Source organism: Cannabis sativa, chromosome 4 (genome assembly GCF_029168945.1).
Source record: "Cannabis sativa cultivar Pink pepper isolate KNU-18-1 chromosome 4, ASM2916894v1, whole genome shotgun sequence".
NCBI classification, from domain to species: domain Eukaryota; kingdom Viridiplantae; phylum Streptophyta; class Magnoliopsida; order Rosales; family Cannabaceae; genus Cannabis; species Cannabis sativa.
This window is the reverse complement of record NC_083604.1, coordinates 15836575-15855348: the sequence shown is the minus strand read 5'-3', so window position 1 is coordinate 15855348 and position 18774 is coordinate 15836575. Positions and strand designations below refer to the sequence as shown.

At 33.5% G+C, this 18774-nt stretch overlaps 5 protein-coding genes across 5 annotated transcripts; 3 read left to right on the top strand and 2 right to left on the bottom strand.

The window, feature by feature from the left end:
- Nucleotides 1-87: 87 nt before the first annotated feature.
- LOC115713398 (uncharacterized) lies at nucleotides 88-2377 on the bottom strand. Its single transcript, XM_061113331.1, has 4 exons — nucleotides 1861-2377; nucleotides 1174-1744; nucleotides 824-1040; nucleotides 88-730 (listed from the first exon to the last, which is right to left on the bottom strand). The coding sequence occupies exons 1-4, from the start codon at nucleotides 2375-2377 to the stop codon at nucleotides 305-307; spliced, it is 1731 nt and encodes a 576-aa protein (XP_060969314.1). The 3' UTR covers nucleotides 88-304.
- Nucleotides 2378-7249: 4872 nt separating this feature from the next.
- On the top strand, nucleotides 7250-10013 carry LOC115712064 (uncharacterized). Its single transcript, XM_030640282.2, has 4 exons — nucleotides 7250-7796; nucleotides 7904-7972; nucleotides 8643-9666; nucleotides 9774-10013. The coding sequence occupies exons 3-4, from the start codon at nucleotides 8923-8925 to the stop codon at nucleotides 10011-10013; spliced, it is 984 nt and encodes a 327-aa protein (XP_030496142.2). The 5' UTR covers nucleotides 7250-7796; nucleotides 7904-7972; nucleotides 8643-8922.
- A 1550-nt stretch (nucleotides 10014-11563) lies between these two features.
- Nucleotides 11564-12295, top strand: LOC133036459 (uncharacterized). The gene is made up of 2 exons (XM_061113015.1): nucleotides 11564-11657; nucleotides 11801-12295. Exons 1-2 carry the CDS (start codon nucleotides 11610-11612, stop codon nucleotides 12293-12295), a joined length of 543 nt encoding a protein of 180 aa, XP_060968998.1. The 5' UTR covers nucleotides 11564-11609.
- Nucleotides 12296-13084: 789 nt separating this feature from the next.
- LOC133036809 (uncharacterized) lies at nucleotides 13085-14065 on the bottom strand. Its single transcript, XM_061113560.1, has 3 exons — nucleotides 13974-14065; nucleotides 13604-13820; nucleotides 13085-13510 (listed from the first exon to the last, which is right to left on the bottom strand). Exons 1-3 carry the CDS (start codon nucleotides 14063-14065, stop codon nucleotides 13085-13087), a joined length of 735 nt encoding a protein of 244 aa, XP_060969543.1.
- A 2694-nt stretch (nucleotides 14066-16759) lies between these two features.
- Nucleotides 16760-18507, top strand: LOC115713397 (mitogen-activated protein kinase kinase kinase 20-like). The gene is made up of 3 exons (XM_061113559.1): nucleotides 16760-16864; nucleotides 17299-18095; nucleotides 18219-18507. The coding sequence occupies exons 1-3, from the start codon at nucleotides 16760-16762 to the stop codon at nucleotides 18505-18507; spliced, it is 1191 nt and encodes a 396-aa protein (XP_060969542.1).
- Nucleotides 18508-18774: the final 267 nt, after the last annotated feature.

Sequence of the window (18774 nt, the reverse complement as noted above, 5' to 3'; positions counted from 1 at the left end):
TACTATTAACAACCTTATTACAACCATCTCACAAACAACTAAATTGCATTTTAATCACTTTATGTAGTTTTTTTTCCTTCTTATTAATTTCAACCTTCTTCCACTCATTTAATTATTTAACTATAATATTTGATGTTCTTTTGTATATTAATGATAATAATACCAATTCCCTATTATCAATATCTCTCCACATAAAAAATCACAATAAAAAAATATATGTAACAACCAATCGTAATATGCAGTATGTGTTTTCTAAATGTTTTAATATAGTTGTTTTTTGGTTGATGTGTAGTTGTTTCCACTTCTATGCTGTAATTCTTCTGCAGGTCTTTATGTTATGTCCCTTTTGTCCACACTTGCCACACTTGTTTTGTTTCTTTGTTTCCCAAGCTGCTGCCATTCTTCTTTTCCTCGGCCTTCCAGACTTGATTCTCTCCTTTGGAGGCAACACTATGATGTCTTCAAAAAATTCTGGAAGTTCCCATTCTCTTACGTTTCCAACTGGGTATACTGTTTCTTCATATGTTTGCAGCCATGCTTTTGATGTGTAGTATTGTGCACAGTAGTTGTATGTGTTTATGTTCAAGTCCTTCATGACGGCGACTGCATGGTTACATGGCATTTCATCTTTTTGAAATCTATTGCATGTGCACGTCTTCTCCTTCAAGTTTACTATTCTTGTTCTGTCTTCATCTATCACCTCAAACAGGTTTTGGTTTGCTGGTTTCACCTGCATGTTTTAAACCAACTTTAAAACAACCAAAAAACTATGCAAAAACAACTGTTTTCATTTTACTTTATGCGAACGATAATCTCAACTTACTGTTAGTCGCAATGACTGTACATAGTTCCCTATGAGTTTTTTCTCAGATGATGGTGTCAGCCTTGTTGTGCATTTTTGTGCCTCCTTTCTATTATTGTATGTCCACTCTTGCATTTGTGCCCTCAAGCACTCCATTAATGTTGTCACTGGTGTTTCCCTTGCTGCTAAATTTGCTGAGTTCAGTGCCTCAGCTATGTTTGATGTCATGGTAGAGTACCTGTAATTTGGACAGTTTCTATCATAGTTCTACTTTTGAAAAAAAAACTTAAACGCAACGCAAAAACAACGCAAATACAACGCTTTAAATATCTGAATATATCATTAATTTTATCCTTCTTATTAGTTTTCACCTGTTGTTTTCTGAATGATACCTTGACCATTTTTCATGGCCAATTTTTTCCAGGTACGGTCTTATGCGCTTATCCAAGTTGTCTAGCTCCCTCATATGGAATTCAAACTCCATTTCTGTGTAAGCTTTTGCAGCTGCAAAGAATGGCACTCTGAAATGCTTTGCATTTTTTTTGAATTTTGTTTTGAGGTTCGACAAGAGGTGGAAGATGCAGTAGCCATGTGTTATTTCAGGGAACACTTTCCTAGTTGCTTTGATGATGCTTTCATGTCTGTCTGATATTAGGCATTGACATTCTCGAACCCCGAATGCTTCTTTTATTTTTTTTAAGAACCACTCCCACGATTTATCGTTCTCAGAATCAACTATGCAGTATGCTAGTGGAAAAATTTTCGATTCTGCATCTTGTGTGTTGGCAGTGAGCAACGTGCCTCCATACGCGGCCTTTAGGAATGTACCGTCTACCACGATGATTGGTTTGCAGTTTGGCCAACCTTTTATAGCAGCATTCAATGCAACAAATGTATATTTGAAACTGTCATCATCATCTTTCTCTATGTCTATTAATGTTCCTGAATTTTAATCAAACAGGATTTTGTCAAACAACATGTACGCAACTAAATAACAACGCAAAAACAACTGTTTTTTCACAAATATTTTCAAAGTAAAATTTTTAAATTTTTTTTACCTGGATTTGTTTTCTGTAGCATGTACAGGTATCTTGGCAAGAGATTGTACGACTCTTTAGCATTTCCATGTAGCTGGGTTTGTGCTCGCTCTTTACTACGCCATGCTTTCATGTAATTCATCTTTATTCCGTATTTGTCTTTCATTTCTGTCTTTATGTCTGCAGGGCTGCACTTTGTTTTCAGGTTCAAGAATTTTGGTTTTACAAAATCTGCTATCAACTTTGATGTAGCTTGTCGTTGATCTCCAAATCTTATTGTAACTGCACATGTGTGTTCTTCTTCGTAGCTCCTTATTATGAATGTTTCTGTGTTTCCATTTTTTGTAGCCTTTAAACTCCATTTGCAGTTTGTGTCCAAACACACTATGTTGTATTCTTTTGTGCAAGATTTCACTACTTTGTATTGAAATGTCTTCTTGATTGCAAAGTAGCATAGTGTACTTATCAATGTTTCTTTGTCCTTGTAAATTTGCCCCTTCTCTATTGTTTCATGTCGTTTGTCATTGATGATCATCATTTCTGTTGTCCACTTCCTCTTCTTCTTCCCGGTTGTTTTCTAGTTCTTTGTACCATTTCTGCTGCCACAAGCTTTGCATAGTCGGTGAAGTCGAAATCTTCATCTACTGCTGTAGTTTTTTCTCTGTTGTTTTCTGGTTGTTGTATGGTTCATTCTGATGACACTGTTACTGTTTCTAGGAAAAATGTATCAACTTCACCAGATCCCATCGTCTGCGCAGATAGTTGTTGCTTGGAAGTTGTTGCCGTGTTGTTTCCAGGTTGCTGCAAGTCTTCCTGTGCTGCGTTGTTCTCATACGATTCCATGATCATATTGTTCCACACCATTGTTTGGTTAGGTGGTGCCGTGTTACTGGTTTTGTTCACACACAATGGGTACCTTGTGAAATCAACCTCCTTCGTTAATAGCTTTATGTAGAACAACAGACTTTTGTCATCCTTGATTTGTAGTGGTTGGCCTCCTTCCTTCGGCCTGATATTTCAGTTGTAGTTGTGTTGATTCATGGTTGCATTGGAGTTCTTCCATCATTATTCTCATTAGTTCCTCAAAAGTGCACTTGGTCGAAATTAATTCTCCACTTGATTCATAATCAACATAGTTTTTGTGGTCATCCCAATGCCCATTGCTCTGCACCAATATTTGTAATGGTTCCGTTTCCTGAAATAATGTAAATTATTTACTTGGTTCAGTTTTTGTAGTTGCAAACAACTATTTTAATCTGTCAAAACAACCAATAAACAACTCTTTCCAGCAATAACTTATGCATCTAACACTTTCATCTGGGCGACTATTTATATAGGTTAAATCAACTATCAAACAACTATTTTAAAAGCAATCAGTAATTAATAACAATAGATTCATATTTTGTAGTTTGTAGATCCCAAACAACTATTATTCCACTGTAAAACAACTTGTAAACAACAGTTTTCAGAATAAAACACTGTAGCAACTATTTATATGCGTTAATGTTTATTTTCATGCAAACCGTTGTTGTTTTTTTCTCAGCTTCATCAATATTTCATTATTATTTCAATTTAATCCGGTTTTCATCAATTAATATCAAATTTCTATTCATCTACACTAAAAGATGTTTTCACGTTCATGAAAAAATTTGTTTACCTTCAATTCTCCTTCTGATTCAATCATGGGTGAGTTTCTTTGATTTCCAGCTCTCCTTCTACTCGGTTCTTCTCCTCTGATCGCGATTTCTTTGTTCAATGATTGTTGTTTTTGAGTTTTTTTTGTACATCAATGGAGGTTTCCTGGTTTTTTTTTTTTTTTCCTTTTCGTTTTTGATTTTGGATTTTCGGGATTCAGCTTGTTTCCTAGGAGTTCTACATTTTTTTAGATTTTGATTTTGCTGGTTTTGGAAGAAAGATGGTTGAGATTGGGTTGTTGGGGTTGGATCGCTGGGTCACGAAGAAGCTTGCGGCTGGGTCACGAAGAAGATGGTGTTTCCGTTTTGCTTGGCCGACATTTTTGTAATTAACAACTTTATAGTTTCTATTTTTGTTTATTTCCTTTTTTAGGGTCATAAATGTAAATTTATTACATTTTTAGTTTATAATAGAAAAAATTTCTTTTTCATTTACATACAAATTCATAATAATCTAAACACACACAAAACAAACATATAAGTATAAGTAACTCAAATTTAATGTTTAGAATTTGGAAAAGAACACAAAACAAGACAAGACCACTCATACTTCAAACAAACTTATCAAAATCTTTAACTATAAAACAAAGAAAGTTGTACACTTTAAAAAATAAATCAATTATTCACACAGCCTTGTTATCTTTTTGTTTTTGAAACACACAGCCTTGTTATCAAACACTAAAAACTGGCATATGTTAATAAATAACAATTGAAAACAATGTAAATTTAGGCATTTGGACAGGTACCCCTTCTGTCGAGTTTAGATCCAATTCAAGCATCTTTTTGATTTTAATACAAGCTGATGTTGTCTTCTTTTTGTTTTCTTTTTGCTTTTTTTTTTTTTTTTTTTTTTTAATTTACATTTATATAATTTTGGGCTAAGACTTAAGAGTACATTTATTTTAGATATAATCAGATGGTAGTCCATATATACTCCATAGTAAGATTAGACTATGAGTGAACCATATATTAAGAAACAATGAATCTAAAACATTTTGAAAAAAACTAAAAATATAGTGACTTAGTTAATAAGGATGGAGTTTCTAATAATTAAACTTGTACTGAAATAACATAAAGATATGTAATTATCATAAACAAAATAAATTTGGTGTACGTTCTGCCATAAAGCTTAATTTTTTATAAACTCCAAACCATTTGCGTGCAAGTAAGTCTACAGTACTTCCAAATTCAACACAAATTTTCAAAGAAAAACATTATTGAGTATTTACAATTCCTCTTTCTTTCAAGTAAATAAAATGGTTGTTATACTTTTCAATGAAAATGAAGATTATGATCGGAAGAAGAAAGACGAAGCTTATGATCGGAAGAAAGTCGAAGACGAAGCCCATATATATACCGTACTGATAATTTTTTTTTTTTTTTTTTATGAAACCGTACTGATAGTCTTTAGTTTAGTGAGCAGAGAACTCTTCTTTTATATATATATACATATATATATATATATACCGTACTGCTATATGGTATTGGTGATCACTTTAGTTTTAGTTTTAGTGAGAAGTTTCTTGTTTCTAGATTAGTTTTTGTTAATAAATTATTTTTTCTCATAAACAAATTAATAAAATATAAAGATGATGAGAATTGTAATAAATATCGTCAAGAGAAGGTTAGTTTTGTAATCAAATATAATAAGAGACAAAGAGAAGATGAAGATTCTAGAGACAAACTCAAGATTAGAGACACTCGACTTAAAGAGAGTTGAGAATCTGTATATGTGTTGTGTATTAGTATGCTTTCCTAATCCTACTATGAACTATATTTATATAGTTTTCTACTAGAAAATTTCTATTTCTAACCAATGTGCAACTAAATAACACAAATTTATATTTTGAAATAAAAACATTCCATTTCTAATTAATATAGAAAGAAACATAAATATTATTTTATTCACATTTGGCAATACATTTTGACTAGAATCCTTTAGCACTATAAATATAAAGCAATCAAAAGATCTTATAAAGTTTAGAATTGAAAAAAAAAAAAAAAAGATTTTAAACAAGCTGCCAAATGTTTTTGGAAAGAGCTTCCACCAGTCCACCACTTGAGCATAAAAAAAATAATTGTCAAACTAGTTGTACTTCTGCTATACCCATTGGACTGTAAGGAAAATTGCTCTTAATTCAGCTTCCATGGCTGAACCTGCTTTCTCCATTCTTCCATGTAGCATATGTAAAAAGCACCATCAACGATGGCTAGAGTTCACCAACCATCCATTCCTTATGTCTCATGGGCTCAATATTTCACCTAGAATATTCTTCAGACTTAACAAAATCCATGAAAGACTTTGAACTTTTTGCCTAACTACCTCCAATGGATAGAAAAATGCAACCTACTCCTTGTAGGGAGGGCTTCATTTGAAACTCCCCAAAGTATCACCTCGTTTTGAATGAGAGAGAATCGAAAGAATTCTTTCTTATCTATTTGAATGAAAGATTACAAGCTTTATATATATTGAGCTAGAGCTAACAACGCTAACAATGTAAAGACTGCCTAACTTTAATATAGTAGATCATGAAATAATTAGAGTTTAATTATGAGATTGAGTTATAAATCATACTTTACGCATTTGTGGAGATTTATATGAATTCAGATTATGCTATTTATGATATATGTGTATTTCTTGTTTACCGTATTTTGTGCCTAGTGGCAGTGGAACGCGACGTTGGGCCATTAGAGAGTCACGTTTTTATATGGTTTAGAATTTTATTAGTAGCGGGACAACATGGTTGATCATTGGAAATATCGGGAAATTGTTGGATTGGATCGGAGTCCGAGGGACAATACTTGCATTATATTCCTCTTCAAATTCTTCTTTGCACCTTTCATGCTTGCTTTACATGTTTTTCATTTACATACAAATTCATAATAATCTAAACACACACAAAACAAACATATAAGTATAAGTAACTCAAATTTAATGTTTAGAATTTGGAAAAGAACACAAAACAAGACAAGACCACTCATACTTCAAACAAACTTATCAAAATCTTTAACTATAAAACAAAGAAAGTTGTACACTTTAAAAAATAAATCAATTATTCACACAGCCTTGTTATCTTTTTTTTTTTTGAAACACACAGCCTTGTTATCAAACACTAAAAACTGGCATATGTTAATAAATAACAATTGAAAACAATGTAAATTTAGGCATTTGGACAGGTACCCCTTCTGTCGAGTTTAGATCCAATTCAAGCATCTTTTTGATTTTAATACAAGCTGATGTTGTCTTCTTTTTGTTTTCTTTTTGCTTTTTTTTTTTTTTTTAATTTACATTTATATTATTTTGGGCTAAGACTTAAGAGTACATTTATTTTAGATATAATCAGATGGTAATCCATATATACTCCATAGTAAGATTAGACTATGAGTGAACCATATATTAAGAAACAATGAATCTAAAACATTTTGAAAAAAACTAAAAATATAGTGACTTAGTTAATAAGGATGGAGTTTCTAATAATTAAACTTTTACTGAAATAACATAAAGATATGTAATTATCAGAAACAAAATAAATTTGGTGTACGTTCTGCCATAAAGCTTAATTTTTTATAAACTCCAAACCATTTGCGTGCAAGTAAGTCTACAGTACTTCCAAATTCAACACAAATTTTCAAAGAAAAACATTATTGAGTATTTACAATTGAGATTTTTACACCTCATGTCAAAATTGACACCTTTTTTACATTTTTATCCATACACGGTTTTTTAAATTTTTTTAACTTTTACATTTTTCAATTTTACTTTTCAAAAAGTTTAATAATTACAATTTTACCTTTTCCCTTCTTCCTTACACACGTACACGCACGCCACCTCATAACTCCTTTCTTATTATTTTTTTTTTTGAATTTTTCATTTATCTGATTCTTCCACTCTTCAAACCGAGCTTCCCACGATCACCATTATCAAGCCCTAACCAATTTCTTCTTCCCACGATCACCTTCTCCAAGCCCTCACCCACGTTTTCCTCAACCTACATTGTCATCCTCCACTATATTTTCTCTATATAAATGGCAACCACTAGAAGTGGTTCGAAATCACCATCTCCGGCGAAGAAAGTTTCTAAAAAATCGAAGAAGGCTCCAACTGTTACTTCCAAAGTCGAACCTAAGATGGGGTTAAAAAAAATGGCTAAAAATTTAGTGGCTGATGTTCCAGAGACATCGGGCACTAAGAAAAGAGCCCCTCCTGTTAAAGCCGATGCTCCTAAGACTAAGAGAGCAAAAATTTCCAAGTCTGCACGCGATGTAAGTTTCTCTTTGTTGTTTTTAAATTTTTCTTTAGTTTTTTTCTGGTTGTTTTATTTGTGGTGTTACATTTGATGATTTAAAGTTTTCCCCATTTTTTGTTCTAGGTTTCCTCAGATTCTGATTTTGAGGATGAAGTGCATGGTGAGGACCAAAAGCCCAAAGTTGAATCAAAGGTAATTTAAATTTGCTTGGTTTCATTTTATTGTGTTAATTTTTACATGAGCTTTTTAGGTCACTGGTTTAGGTGTTTATTAGGATGTTTTTATGTTTTTTTGGTGTTCTTTATGTATTTCTGTCATGTATTGTGGTTGATGTTGTTTTGTTGTTTTTATTCAGTTGTTGTTTGGTTGTTGAAAAATTGCCCAGTTCAATTCGTATTTTGTTACGATTTTGAATTGCTTTTCCCCATTGGTTGGTTATATGTTTATTGTGAATTTGTTTTCGGTTGTTTTACACACTATTGGTATTGAGAAGCATTGTACTAATTTCAATTGCAACAAGATCTTTCAAAGGTTGTTTATTCTGTAGTTTTGTATATGTTTATTGTCAGTTTTTTCTCGGTTGTTTGTCACACTACTATTATCGACTACCATTTTTGAAATTTCATAACAACGAGCTTGTACAGTGTTGTTAATATTTTAGTTGTTTTTTTTTTAAGTTGTGACAGTGTTGTTACTGTATTTTTTTTAAAGTTGTTTATCTCTTACATTTATCATACTGTAAGGGTTTCATAAACGTTGTTTTTAGGTTTTTTATTGGCTGTAATTTGGTTACTACATTTTTATATATTCATTGTTATTGTATCTAAGATTTGTTGCTTTTGTATTTCTTTTTTTTTTGCAGGTCCATGCTAGGACCTCAGTGAAGGTTGAAGGATTTGACCTACCAAAGAAAAATCCCCCTAAGGTGTCCTTTTTTAAAAAAAAAAAATATTTTTATTATTTGTTTTCTGTTTTTTTTTTAGTTTTTTTTGTTTTTGTCCTGATTTATTTTGTTTATATTGATACAGGAATGGGATTATATTTATGACCAGAAGAATCTATTCATTGCGAAAGCCTTTTCCACTGCTACTTTCCAGGTGATAGAGAACATTAAGTCTTGTCTTTCAGATGTACAGCTTGAAATGTTTTCAAAAACCTGTTTTGGTCATTTCCTTAACCTTCCCGGTTTTAAAGTTCAACCCCAAGTGTTTCATGGGTTGTTGCTCCGGGAGGTTCAGCAACCTAATGATGCTGAGTTGTGGGTAATGATACACGGTGTTAGGCTTAGGTTTAGCATTGAGGAATTTGCATTGATTACTGGGTTAGACTGTGAAGGTGACTGTAGTGTCTTAGATTTTAAGCAAGAGGTTAATAGTCTTTGTGAAAGATATTGGCCAACTTCGTCCTCTATCACTAAGGAATCTGTTAGGGAATGTTTTACCACCAAGAGGTGGGGTGATTCTGATGAGGATGCTCTGAAGTTGGCAGTTTTGTATTTCGTGGAGTGGTTCTTGCTTAGTGGCACTAAGCATAAAAATGTACCCAAGTCTATTTTAGATGTTGTAGATAGTGGGAGGTACAATGAATTTGCTTGGGGCCGGAGTTCTTTTGAATTGACTATTTCCTCATTGAAGGGTAAGCTTGATAGTTGGGTTGAGGGTGTTAGGAAGGCAAGGAGTTCGGGAAAGAGGCCGAGTGTTTTTTACACTTTGATTGGTTGTCCTCATGTTCTTCAAGTTTGGTTCTACGAGTGTTGTAAGTACATGAAAGGTAAGTACTGCCAAAAGGAAAGCTCTCGTATTCCAAGGATCACTCAGTGGACATGCAATAGTCAACCTACTTTCAAAGTTTTGAAGACTACTATCTTTGATGTTTCCAAAGATAAGGTATATCTGTTTGTTGTAATTTGGTTTTTCAGTAGTTGTTTTTGTGTTGTTTTTCATTATTAATAATCTTCATAATTGAAATTTTAATTTTGGTGTTTTTTGATCAGCTGCAACTTTCAAATATGAGGCCCACGGCTGGTGAGTTCAAAGCTTTGAAACTGAGCAGTTTCAAGTTCGACGCCGACTACAACTCTTACAAGAGTCTTCCTCTTCCCGAAGAGCCAACTGTTGCTCAGAGTGACATTTCTGTCAAGCTTGATGCCTTTTCTGAGAAATTTCATGGGTTGGAGGTCAAGATCGATTCGTTGCATACTTCCCAACAGAAGATTTCATCTCGATTTGGTTGAGTTGAAAGAGTTTGTGTCCGCACGCTTTGTTTCTTTTGGTGCTCGTATGGCTTCAATGCATACGCTTTCTACTGTTTTTGCCGATTCATATGCCAAGGTATTTTAGTTTTTCAATAGTTGTTTTTCGGTTTTTTTTAAGTTGTTTTATACTAATTTAATTTGTAATTTCAATATAGGAAAAAGTCAGTGACTCTTCCAATGATGATGATGGAGGTGGTGATGAAGCAGATTTTGATTTAAATGAATCTGAAGAAACTGATGAAAATGAAGAAGAGAATGTTATGGGTGATGAAGAAGGGGAGGGTAGTGAAGGTGAAGAGAAGGATGGTCAAGCCGATGAAGATTCTGACTCAAAAGAAAAAAATGATAATGGCAGTGATGATGAATCCACTGATAGTGAGGAGAAGGTAGATAAGTAGACAATGTAACTAGGTTTTAGTTACTTTGTGTGGTTTATTTTGTTGTAAGTCCGTTTTAGGTAGTGCTCTTGTAATTCTATGTTATTGTTATGTCTCTTGTTATGTTTTATTTTTCGTAAATTTGCAACTATTTTTCAGACTATTTATTTGTATTTATTATGTTATTTATATGGCTGTGTTTGTAGATTATGTTGTTCGCAATTTATTGTTGGTCTTCTTATTTTACTTGTTGTTTTTATTTTGTTTTTAAGTTGTTATGTAGTTTTTTTTTAGTTGATGAAGTCTTTCACAAAAAACTTCACTTTTTTTCCATTTTCTTTTTCCTTTATTTTTTGTATCAAGAATTTCGTTGATTTCAATGACGGCCCTACTCAAATAGATGTTGAGGCTACTGTTCATCCGTGTAAAAGCAAGTTGAGATTATGGTAATTTTGCTTTTGTGTTGTTTTTTGGTTGTGTAAAGGGTGTTATTTTTTAACCATGCTCTAATTCCTTTTTAATACCATATATAAACGGTATGTCTTCGTATGGAATTGGTGGTGATCCTTGTAAACGATTTCGCTTCGAAAATGTTGAGGTTACGGATCGTCGTCTTGTTTGTTTTGAGGTATATTTTTTTTTTTGGTTGTTTTTTAGTTTCTTCATACTTTTTGTGTTTAACACTGTCTATTTTCTTTCATTTTTGTGGAAAAAATATATTAGATGGGTGCAACAGGTCTCAATGTTGATTCTAACATTGAACTTGAAGATGACCCAATTCCCGTTGAAGAAACTCCTCTTGTTGACAAGAGGAAATCTAAGAAACCCATAGCGCTGACGTCTCCGTTTATGGAGTATGACTCTTCCATTTCTAGTTCTAAAGATGGTTCTGGTTATGGAGTTGTTAAGTATGTGGCTGGGTTGTGTCCTCTCGATGATAAGATTGGTGAAGATGTAGAACATAAAGACGAGATTGATTTTGACTTGTGGCTTGGTGAAGGACGTCGATCGAAGAAAGATCCGTAAGTGTTTATTTTCAGCATTTTTGTTGTGTTTTTGTATTTTTTGTTTTTTACTTTACTATTTATGTTTCATATTTTTTTTAAATGTTAGGCATGACAAGGAGAAGGTTTACTTGAAGGGTAAGGATAAGATTGTTCCCCCTTTTCGTTTTGGCGTGGAAGATGTTGCAACCAAGATGTGGTTCCACAAGCTTGCATATCCTGGCCAATGTTTGACTAATTCTGTAAGTTAAATTATTTTTTCTTTTGATTTTTTTCAAAAATTTCAGTCTATAGTTTTATTCAGGTTGTTTGTTGGTTGTTTTTTAGTTGTTGAAATATAATTCATTTTCTGATTTTCGAACATTTCTCATTTTTTATTGTTTAGCATCTGGACATCATTTTTTACTATCTACGTAAAAAAGGAAAGTATGCAAAGGAGCCAAAGGTTAAGTTTACAACCACCGATTGCTTATTCTTCAAAACCATTCATGCTTTGTATGAAAAATTTATTGCACAGAAAAAAAATCTTTCTTTGATAACTGCCCAGCATGCCATTGCTGATTATATAAGAGGTAGAAAAATGTTATGTGGTTCCCCTTGCCATTTGTGCGATCATGTTTTCTTTATCATCCATATGGAGACTGAATCACATTGGATTCTTGGTCGATTGAATATTGAGGAAAGGCGTATGTACATGTACAACTCCTTGTCGACTGCTATGAAAGATAGTGCTGCTATCAAAGCTTGTCAGCCATTTGCGGTGTTGTTGCCCCACTTTTTTGCTTTGTTTGATGAGTTCAAAAAGGAAAACAAACCGGTTTGTTTAGACCCTTTCGAAGTTGTTAAGGTTGATGGTTTGCCTCAACAAACCTCGAAGTAAGTTGTTTTTATTTTTTATTTTCAAATGTTTTTAAAATTTGTAATGTTATTTTCCTTTTTTAAGTTTTTCTCGTCGTTGTTTTTTGGTTGTTTTGCGGTATCGTGGTTGTTTCGTTGCATCGTTCGCCGAATACTTTATTGATATGAAACCGATTCCTCCCATATTTGATGTTGAGAAACATCGTGATAGGCTTGCTGTGTTGTTCTATAAGTATGCTCGCATGAAAGAAGTGGAATTTATTGATAGTGAAGATGAGGCTCCTCCAAATGGTCCAAAGAAGAATTTGTCTTAGTTATCTATTGGTTGTTGTTGGAAATACTACTTTTTTTTATGTAGCTTTTGTTTTTTCTATTACCAGATTATGTTCATAATCATAGACAAGTTGTTGTTTCTATCATGTTTTTTTCTTAATTGGAATTGGTTTTTAATTTGTTCATATTTTTGGATTTTTAATCTTTATATTTACTCTTAGTCATGACAGCATACTATTAACAACCTTATTACAACCATCTGACAAACAACTAAATTGCATTTGTAATCACTTTATGTAGTTTTTTTTTCCTTCTTATTAATTTCAACCTTCTTCCACTCATTTAATTATTTAACTATAATATTTGATGTTCTTTTGTATATTAATGATAATAATACCAATTCCCTATTATCAATATCTCTCCACATAAAAAATCACAATAAAAAAATGTATGTAACAACTAATCGTAATATGCAGTATGTGTTTTCTAAATGTTTTAATATAGTTGTTTTTTGGTTAATGTGTAGTTGTTTCCACTTCTATGCTGTAATTCTTCTGCAGGTCTTTTTGTTATGTCCCTTTTGTCCACACTTGCCACACTTGTTTTGTTTCTTTGTTTCCCAAGCTGCTGCCATTCTTCTTTTCCTCGACCTTCCAGACTTGATTCTCTCCTTTGGAGGCAACACTATGATTTCTTCAAAAAATTCTGGAAGTTCCCATTCTCTTACGTTTCCAACTGGGTATACTGTTTCTTCATATGTTTGCAGCCATGCTTTTGATGTGTAGTATTGTGCACAATAGTTGTATGTGTTTATGTTCAAGTCCTTCATGACGGCGACTGCATGGTTACATGGCATTTCATCTTTTTGAAATCTATTGCATGTGCACGTCTTCTCCTTCAAGTTTACTATTCTTGTTCTGTCTTCATCTATCACCTCAAGCAGGTTCTGGTTTGCTGGTTTCACCTGCATGTTTTAAACCAACTTTAAAACAACCAAAAAACTATGCAAAAACAACTGTTTTTATTTTACTTTATGCGAACGATAATCTGAACTTACTGTTAGTCGCAATGACTGTACATAGTTCCCTATGAGTTTTTTCTCAGATGATGGTGTCAGCCTTGTTGTGCATTTTTGTGCCTCATTTCTATTATTGTATGTCCACTCTTGCATTTGTGCCCTCAAGCACTCCATTAATGTTGTCACCGGTGTTTCCCTTGTCGCTAAATTTGCCGAGTTCGGTGCCTCGGCTATGTTTGATGTCATGGTAGAGTACCTATAATTTGGACAGTTTCTGTCATAGTTCTACTTTTGAAAAAAAACTCAAACGCAACGCAAAAACAACGCAAATACAACGCTCTAAATAGGTGAACATATCATTAATTTTATCCTTCTTATTAGTTTTCACCGTTGTTTTCTCGAATGATACCTTGACCATTTTTCATGGCCAATTTTCTCCGTGTACGGTCTTATGCGCTTATCCAAGTTGTCTAGCTCCCTCATATGGAATTCAAACTCCATTTCGTGTAAGCTTTTGTACTCGCAAAGAATGGCACTCGAAATGCTTTGCATTTTTCTTGAATTTTGTTTTGAGGTTCGACAAGAGGTGGAAGATGCGGAGCCATGTGTTATTTCGGTGGAACACTTTCCTAGTTGCTTTGATGATGCTTTCATGTCCGTCCGATATTAGGCATTGACATTCTCAAACCCCGAATGCTTCTTTTATTTTTTTAAGAACCACTCCCACGATTTATCGTTCTCGGAATCAACTATGCGGTATGCTAGTGGAAAAATTTTCGATTCTCGCATCTTGTGTGTTGGCGTTGAGCAACGTGCCTCCATACGCGGCCGTTAGGAATGTACCGTCTACCACGATGATTGGTTTGCGGTTTGGCCAACCTTTTATAGCAGCATTCAATGCAACAAATGCATATTTGAAACTGTCATCATCATCTTTCTCTATGTCTATTAATGTTCCTGAATTTTAATCAAACAGGATTTTGTCAAACAACATGTACTCAACGAAATAACAACGCAAAAACAACTGTTTTTTCACAAACATTTTCAAAGTAAAATTTTTAAATTTTTTTTACCTGGATTTGTTTTCTGTAGCATGTACAGGTATCTTGGCAAGAGATTGTACGACTCTTTAGCATTTCCATGTAGCTGGGTTTGTGCTCGCTCTTTACTACGCCATGCTTTCATGTAATTCATCTTTATTCCGTATTTGTCTTTCATATCTGTCTTTATGTCTCATAGGCCGCACTTTGTTTTCGTGTTCAAGAATTTTGGTTTTACAAAATCTGCTATCAACTTTGATGTAGCTTGTCGTTGATCTCCAAATCTTATTGTAACTGCACATGTGTGTTCTTCTTCGTAGCTCCTTATTATGAATGTTTCTGTGTTTCCATTTTTTGTAGCCTTTAAACTCCATTTGCAGTTTGTGTCCAAACACACTATGTTGTATTCTTTTGTGCAAGATTTCACTACTTTGTATTGAAATGTCTTCTTGATTGCAAAGTAGCATAGTGTACTTATCAATGTTTCTTTGTCCTTGTAAATTTGCCCCTTCTCTATTGTTTCATGTCGTTTGTCATTGATGATCATCATTTCTGTGTTGCCCACTTCCTCTTCTTCTTCCTGGTTGTTTTCTAGTTGCTGTACCATTTCTGCAGCCACAAGCTTTGCATAGTCGGTGAAGTCGAAATCTTCATCTACTGCTGTAGTTTTTTCTCTATTGTTTTCTGGTTGTTGTATGGTTCATTCTGATGACACTGTTACTGTTTCTAGGAAAAATGTATCAACTTCACCGAGATCCCATCGTCTGCGTATAGTTGTTGCTTGGAAGTTGTTGCCGTGTTGTTTCCAGGTTGCTGCAAGTCTTCCTGTGCTGCGTTGTTCTCATACGATTCCATGATCATATTGTTCCACACCATAGTTTGGTTAGGTGGTGTCGTGTTACTGGTTTTGTTCACACACAATGGGTACCTTGTGAAATCAACCTCCTTCGTTAATAGCTTTATGTAGAACAACAGACTTTTGTCATCCTTGATTTGTAGTGGTTGGCCTCCTTCCTTCAGTTGATATTTCAGTTGTAGTTGTGTTGATTCATGGTTGCATTGGAGTTCTTCCATCATTACTCTCATTAGTTCCTCAAAAGTGCACTTGGTCGAAATTAATTCTCCACTTGATTCATAATCAACATAGTTTTTGTTGTCATCCCAATGCCCATTGCTCTGCACCAATATTTGTAATGGTTCTGTTTCCTGAAATAATGTAAATTATTTACTTGGTTCAGTTTTTGTAGTTGCAAACAACTATTTTAATCTGTCAAAACAACCAATAAACAACTCTTTCCAGCAATAACTTATGCATCTAACACTTTCAGCTGGCCGACTATTTATATAGCTTAAATCAACTATCAAACAACTATTTTAAAAGCAATCAGTAATTAATAACAATAGATTCATATTTTCTAGTTTGTAGATCACAAACAACTATTATTCCACTGTAAAACAACTTGTAAACAACAGTTTTCAGAATAAAACACTGTAGCAATTATTTATATGCGTTAATGTTTATTTTCATGCAAACCTTTGTTGTTTTTTTCTCAGCTTCATCAATATTTCATTATTATTTCAATTTAATCCGGTTTTCATCAATTAATATCAAATTACTATTCATCTACACTAAAAGATGTTTTCACGTTCCTGAAAAAATTTGTTTACCTTCAATTCTCCTTCTGATTCAATCATGGGTGAGTTTCTTTGATTTCCAGCTCTCCTTCTACTCGGTTCTTCTCCTCTGATCGCGATTTCTTTGTTCAATGATTGTTGTTTTTGAGTTTTTTTGTACATCAATGGAGGTTTCCTGGTTTTTTTTTTTCCTTTTCGTTTTTGATTTTGGATTTTCGGGATTCAGCTTGTTTCCTAGGAGTTCTACATTTTTTTAGATTTTGATTTTGCTGGTTTTGGAAGAAAGATGGTTGAGATTGGGTTGTTGGGGTTGGATCGCTGGGTCACGAAGAAGGGTGCGGCTGGGTCACGAAGAAGATGGTGTTCCGTTTTGCTTGGCCGGCATTTTTGTAATTAACAACTTTATAGTTTCTATTTTTGTTTATTTCCTTTTTTAGGGTCATAAATGTAAATTTATTACATTTTAAGTTTATAATAGAAAAAATCTCTTTACAATTCCTCTTTCTTTCAAGTAAATAAAATGGTTGTTATACTTTTCAATGAAAATGAAGATTATGATCGGAAGAAGAAAGACGAAGCTTATGATCGGAAGAAAGTCGAAGATGAAGCCCAAGTCAAAACACAGGTCAGTCGTAGTCTAGTCCAAAAAGATAGATATTAATTATTTTTTAAATCAAAATTACAGAATTAATTATTATAATCCTAATACTAATATGATCATTTCAAAAACAAAAATCTTATACATAAAACACGAAAACTACAAATAATTAAATTATCCCAATAAAAGTATCTATCATTTAATTAAAAAATAAAACATAATCATTTTTAAAATCAAAATTACATAACTATAATCCTAATCCTAATAGTAATAGGTTACATATACATCTATATATAGCTACTAGTCACTAGTCACGAGAGAGAATATTTTTAAACAAATAATTAGTAATTAGACTTTAGTTTAGTGGGGCTATATCAACCTTAGTTTTAGTTGTACGCATTCATTAGTTTTTCTTAATAAATTATTGTTTCTTCTAAGAAACAAATTAATAAAATATGAAGATGATGAGAATGGTGATCGAATATCGTCAAGAGAAGGGTACTTTTGTAATCAAATATAATAAGAGACAAAGAGAAGATGAAGATTCTAGAAATAATAAACGTAGCAAGTATGGTGGATGGGTGAAGGAAAAGTTACTCGGAAGGGGAGGTTTTGGATGTGTTAACTTGGTTAAGTTTAAAGAACCTCGACCACCGCACTATAAAGATTTGCCTGAGCTTTTGGCAGTAAAATCTGCACTAAATAATACTTGTTCAAAGGATCTAGTTAGGGAGATGAAAGTGTATGAGTCTCTTGGTTCCAGTCCTTTTATTGTTAAGTGCTACGGTCAATTAGATAATTATAATAAATGGGAGGTAAATATGGCGATGGAGTATGCATCAGGTGGGTCCTTGGCTAGTGCGATCGAGAGTAAGAATAATGGAGATGGATTGAGTGAGTGGGAAGTGAAGGCACACACTTGCTCCATTCTTAAAGGGCTTGAGTTTATTCATGGAAAGGGTTTGGTGCATTGTGATTTGAAACCCGCAAACATTCTACTGGTGGCTGATGATGATGATAATAGTCCTTATAGCGTCGATGGTTTTGTGGCGAAGATTGCTGATTTTGGTCTGGCTAAGACTAGTAGTGTTGGGAGTAATAATGGTGATGATGAGTGCATGAGGAGGTCAAAGGTTGGAGGAACTCTGTATTATCTTTCTCCCGAAGCTTTATTAGAAAATACTCAAGAAGAGGCGAGTGATATTTGGGCAGTTGGGTGTGTGGTTTTGCAAATGTTGACTGGACTAGTGCTGCCGTGGTATGATAACCCCACGTAAAATCGGCTTTCCGGTATAATTAGTATAGACACTCCGTGTAGTGGTTTACCTTCGGATTGGCTTTCCAAGAATGCTTGGGATTTCTTGTTCAAGTGCTTTACTAGGAACCCTAATAATAGACCTTCTGCTCACATGTTACTAAACCATCCCTTTCTTCTCTCAGAAGATCACCAAGAAAGTGATCAACAAATAAATCACAATGATATTGACGCTGATGAAGATCATGCTAATGATGGTGATGGTGATAGTGATGGTGATGGTGATGGTGAAGACTCTGAACACGTCGACGATGGTGATAATGATGATGGTGATGATGATGAAGAAGAATACGAGGACGACGATGATGATGAACAACCTCCCTTTTATGATTCTTGGTTTAGCAGTAGTCCCTGACATTCCATTTCTATACTTCTATATTAATTCATTTTTTCAACTTCGAACATCAATTCCACAATTTTTTATTATCTGTAATATATTTGTTTTGTATGTACATTGTAATCATTATTATAAAGGTAATTTATAATATATTTATTTTGTATGTACATTGTCATCATTATTATAACAGAAATTTATAATATATTTTGTTTTGTATATACATTCTGATCATTTTTATAAGAGAAATTTAGGGTATTAATGTCTAACTAGGCGGCAACTACGTGC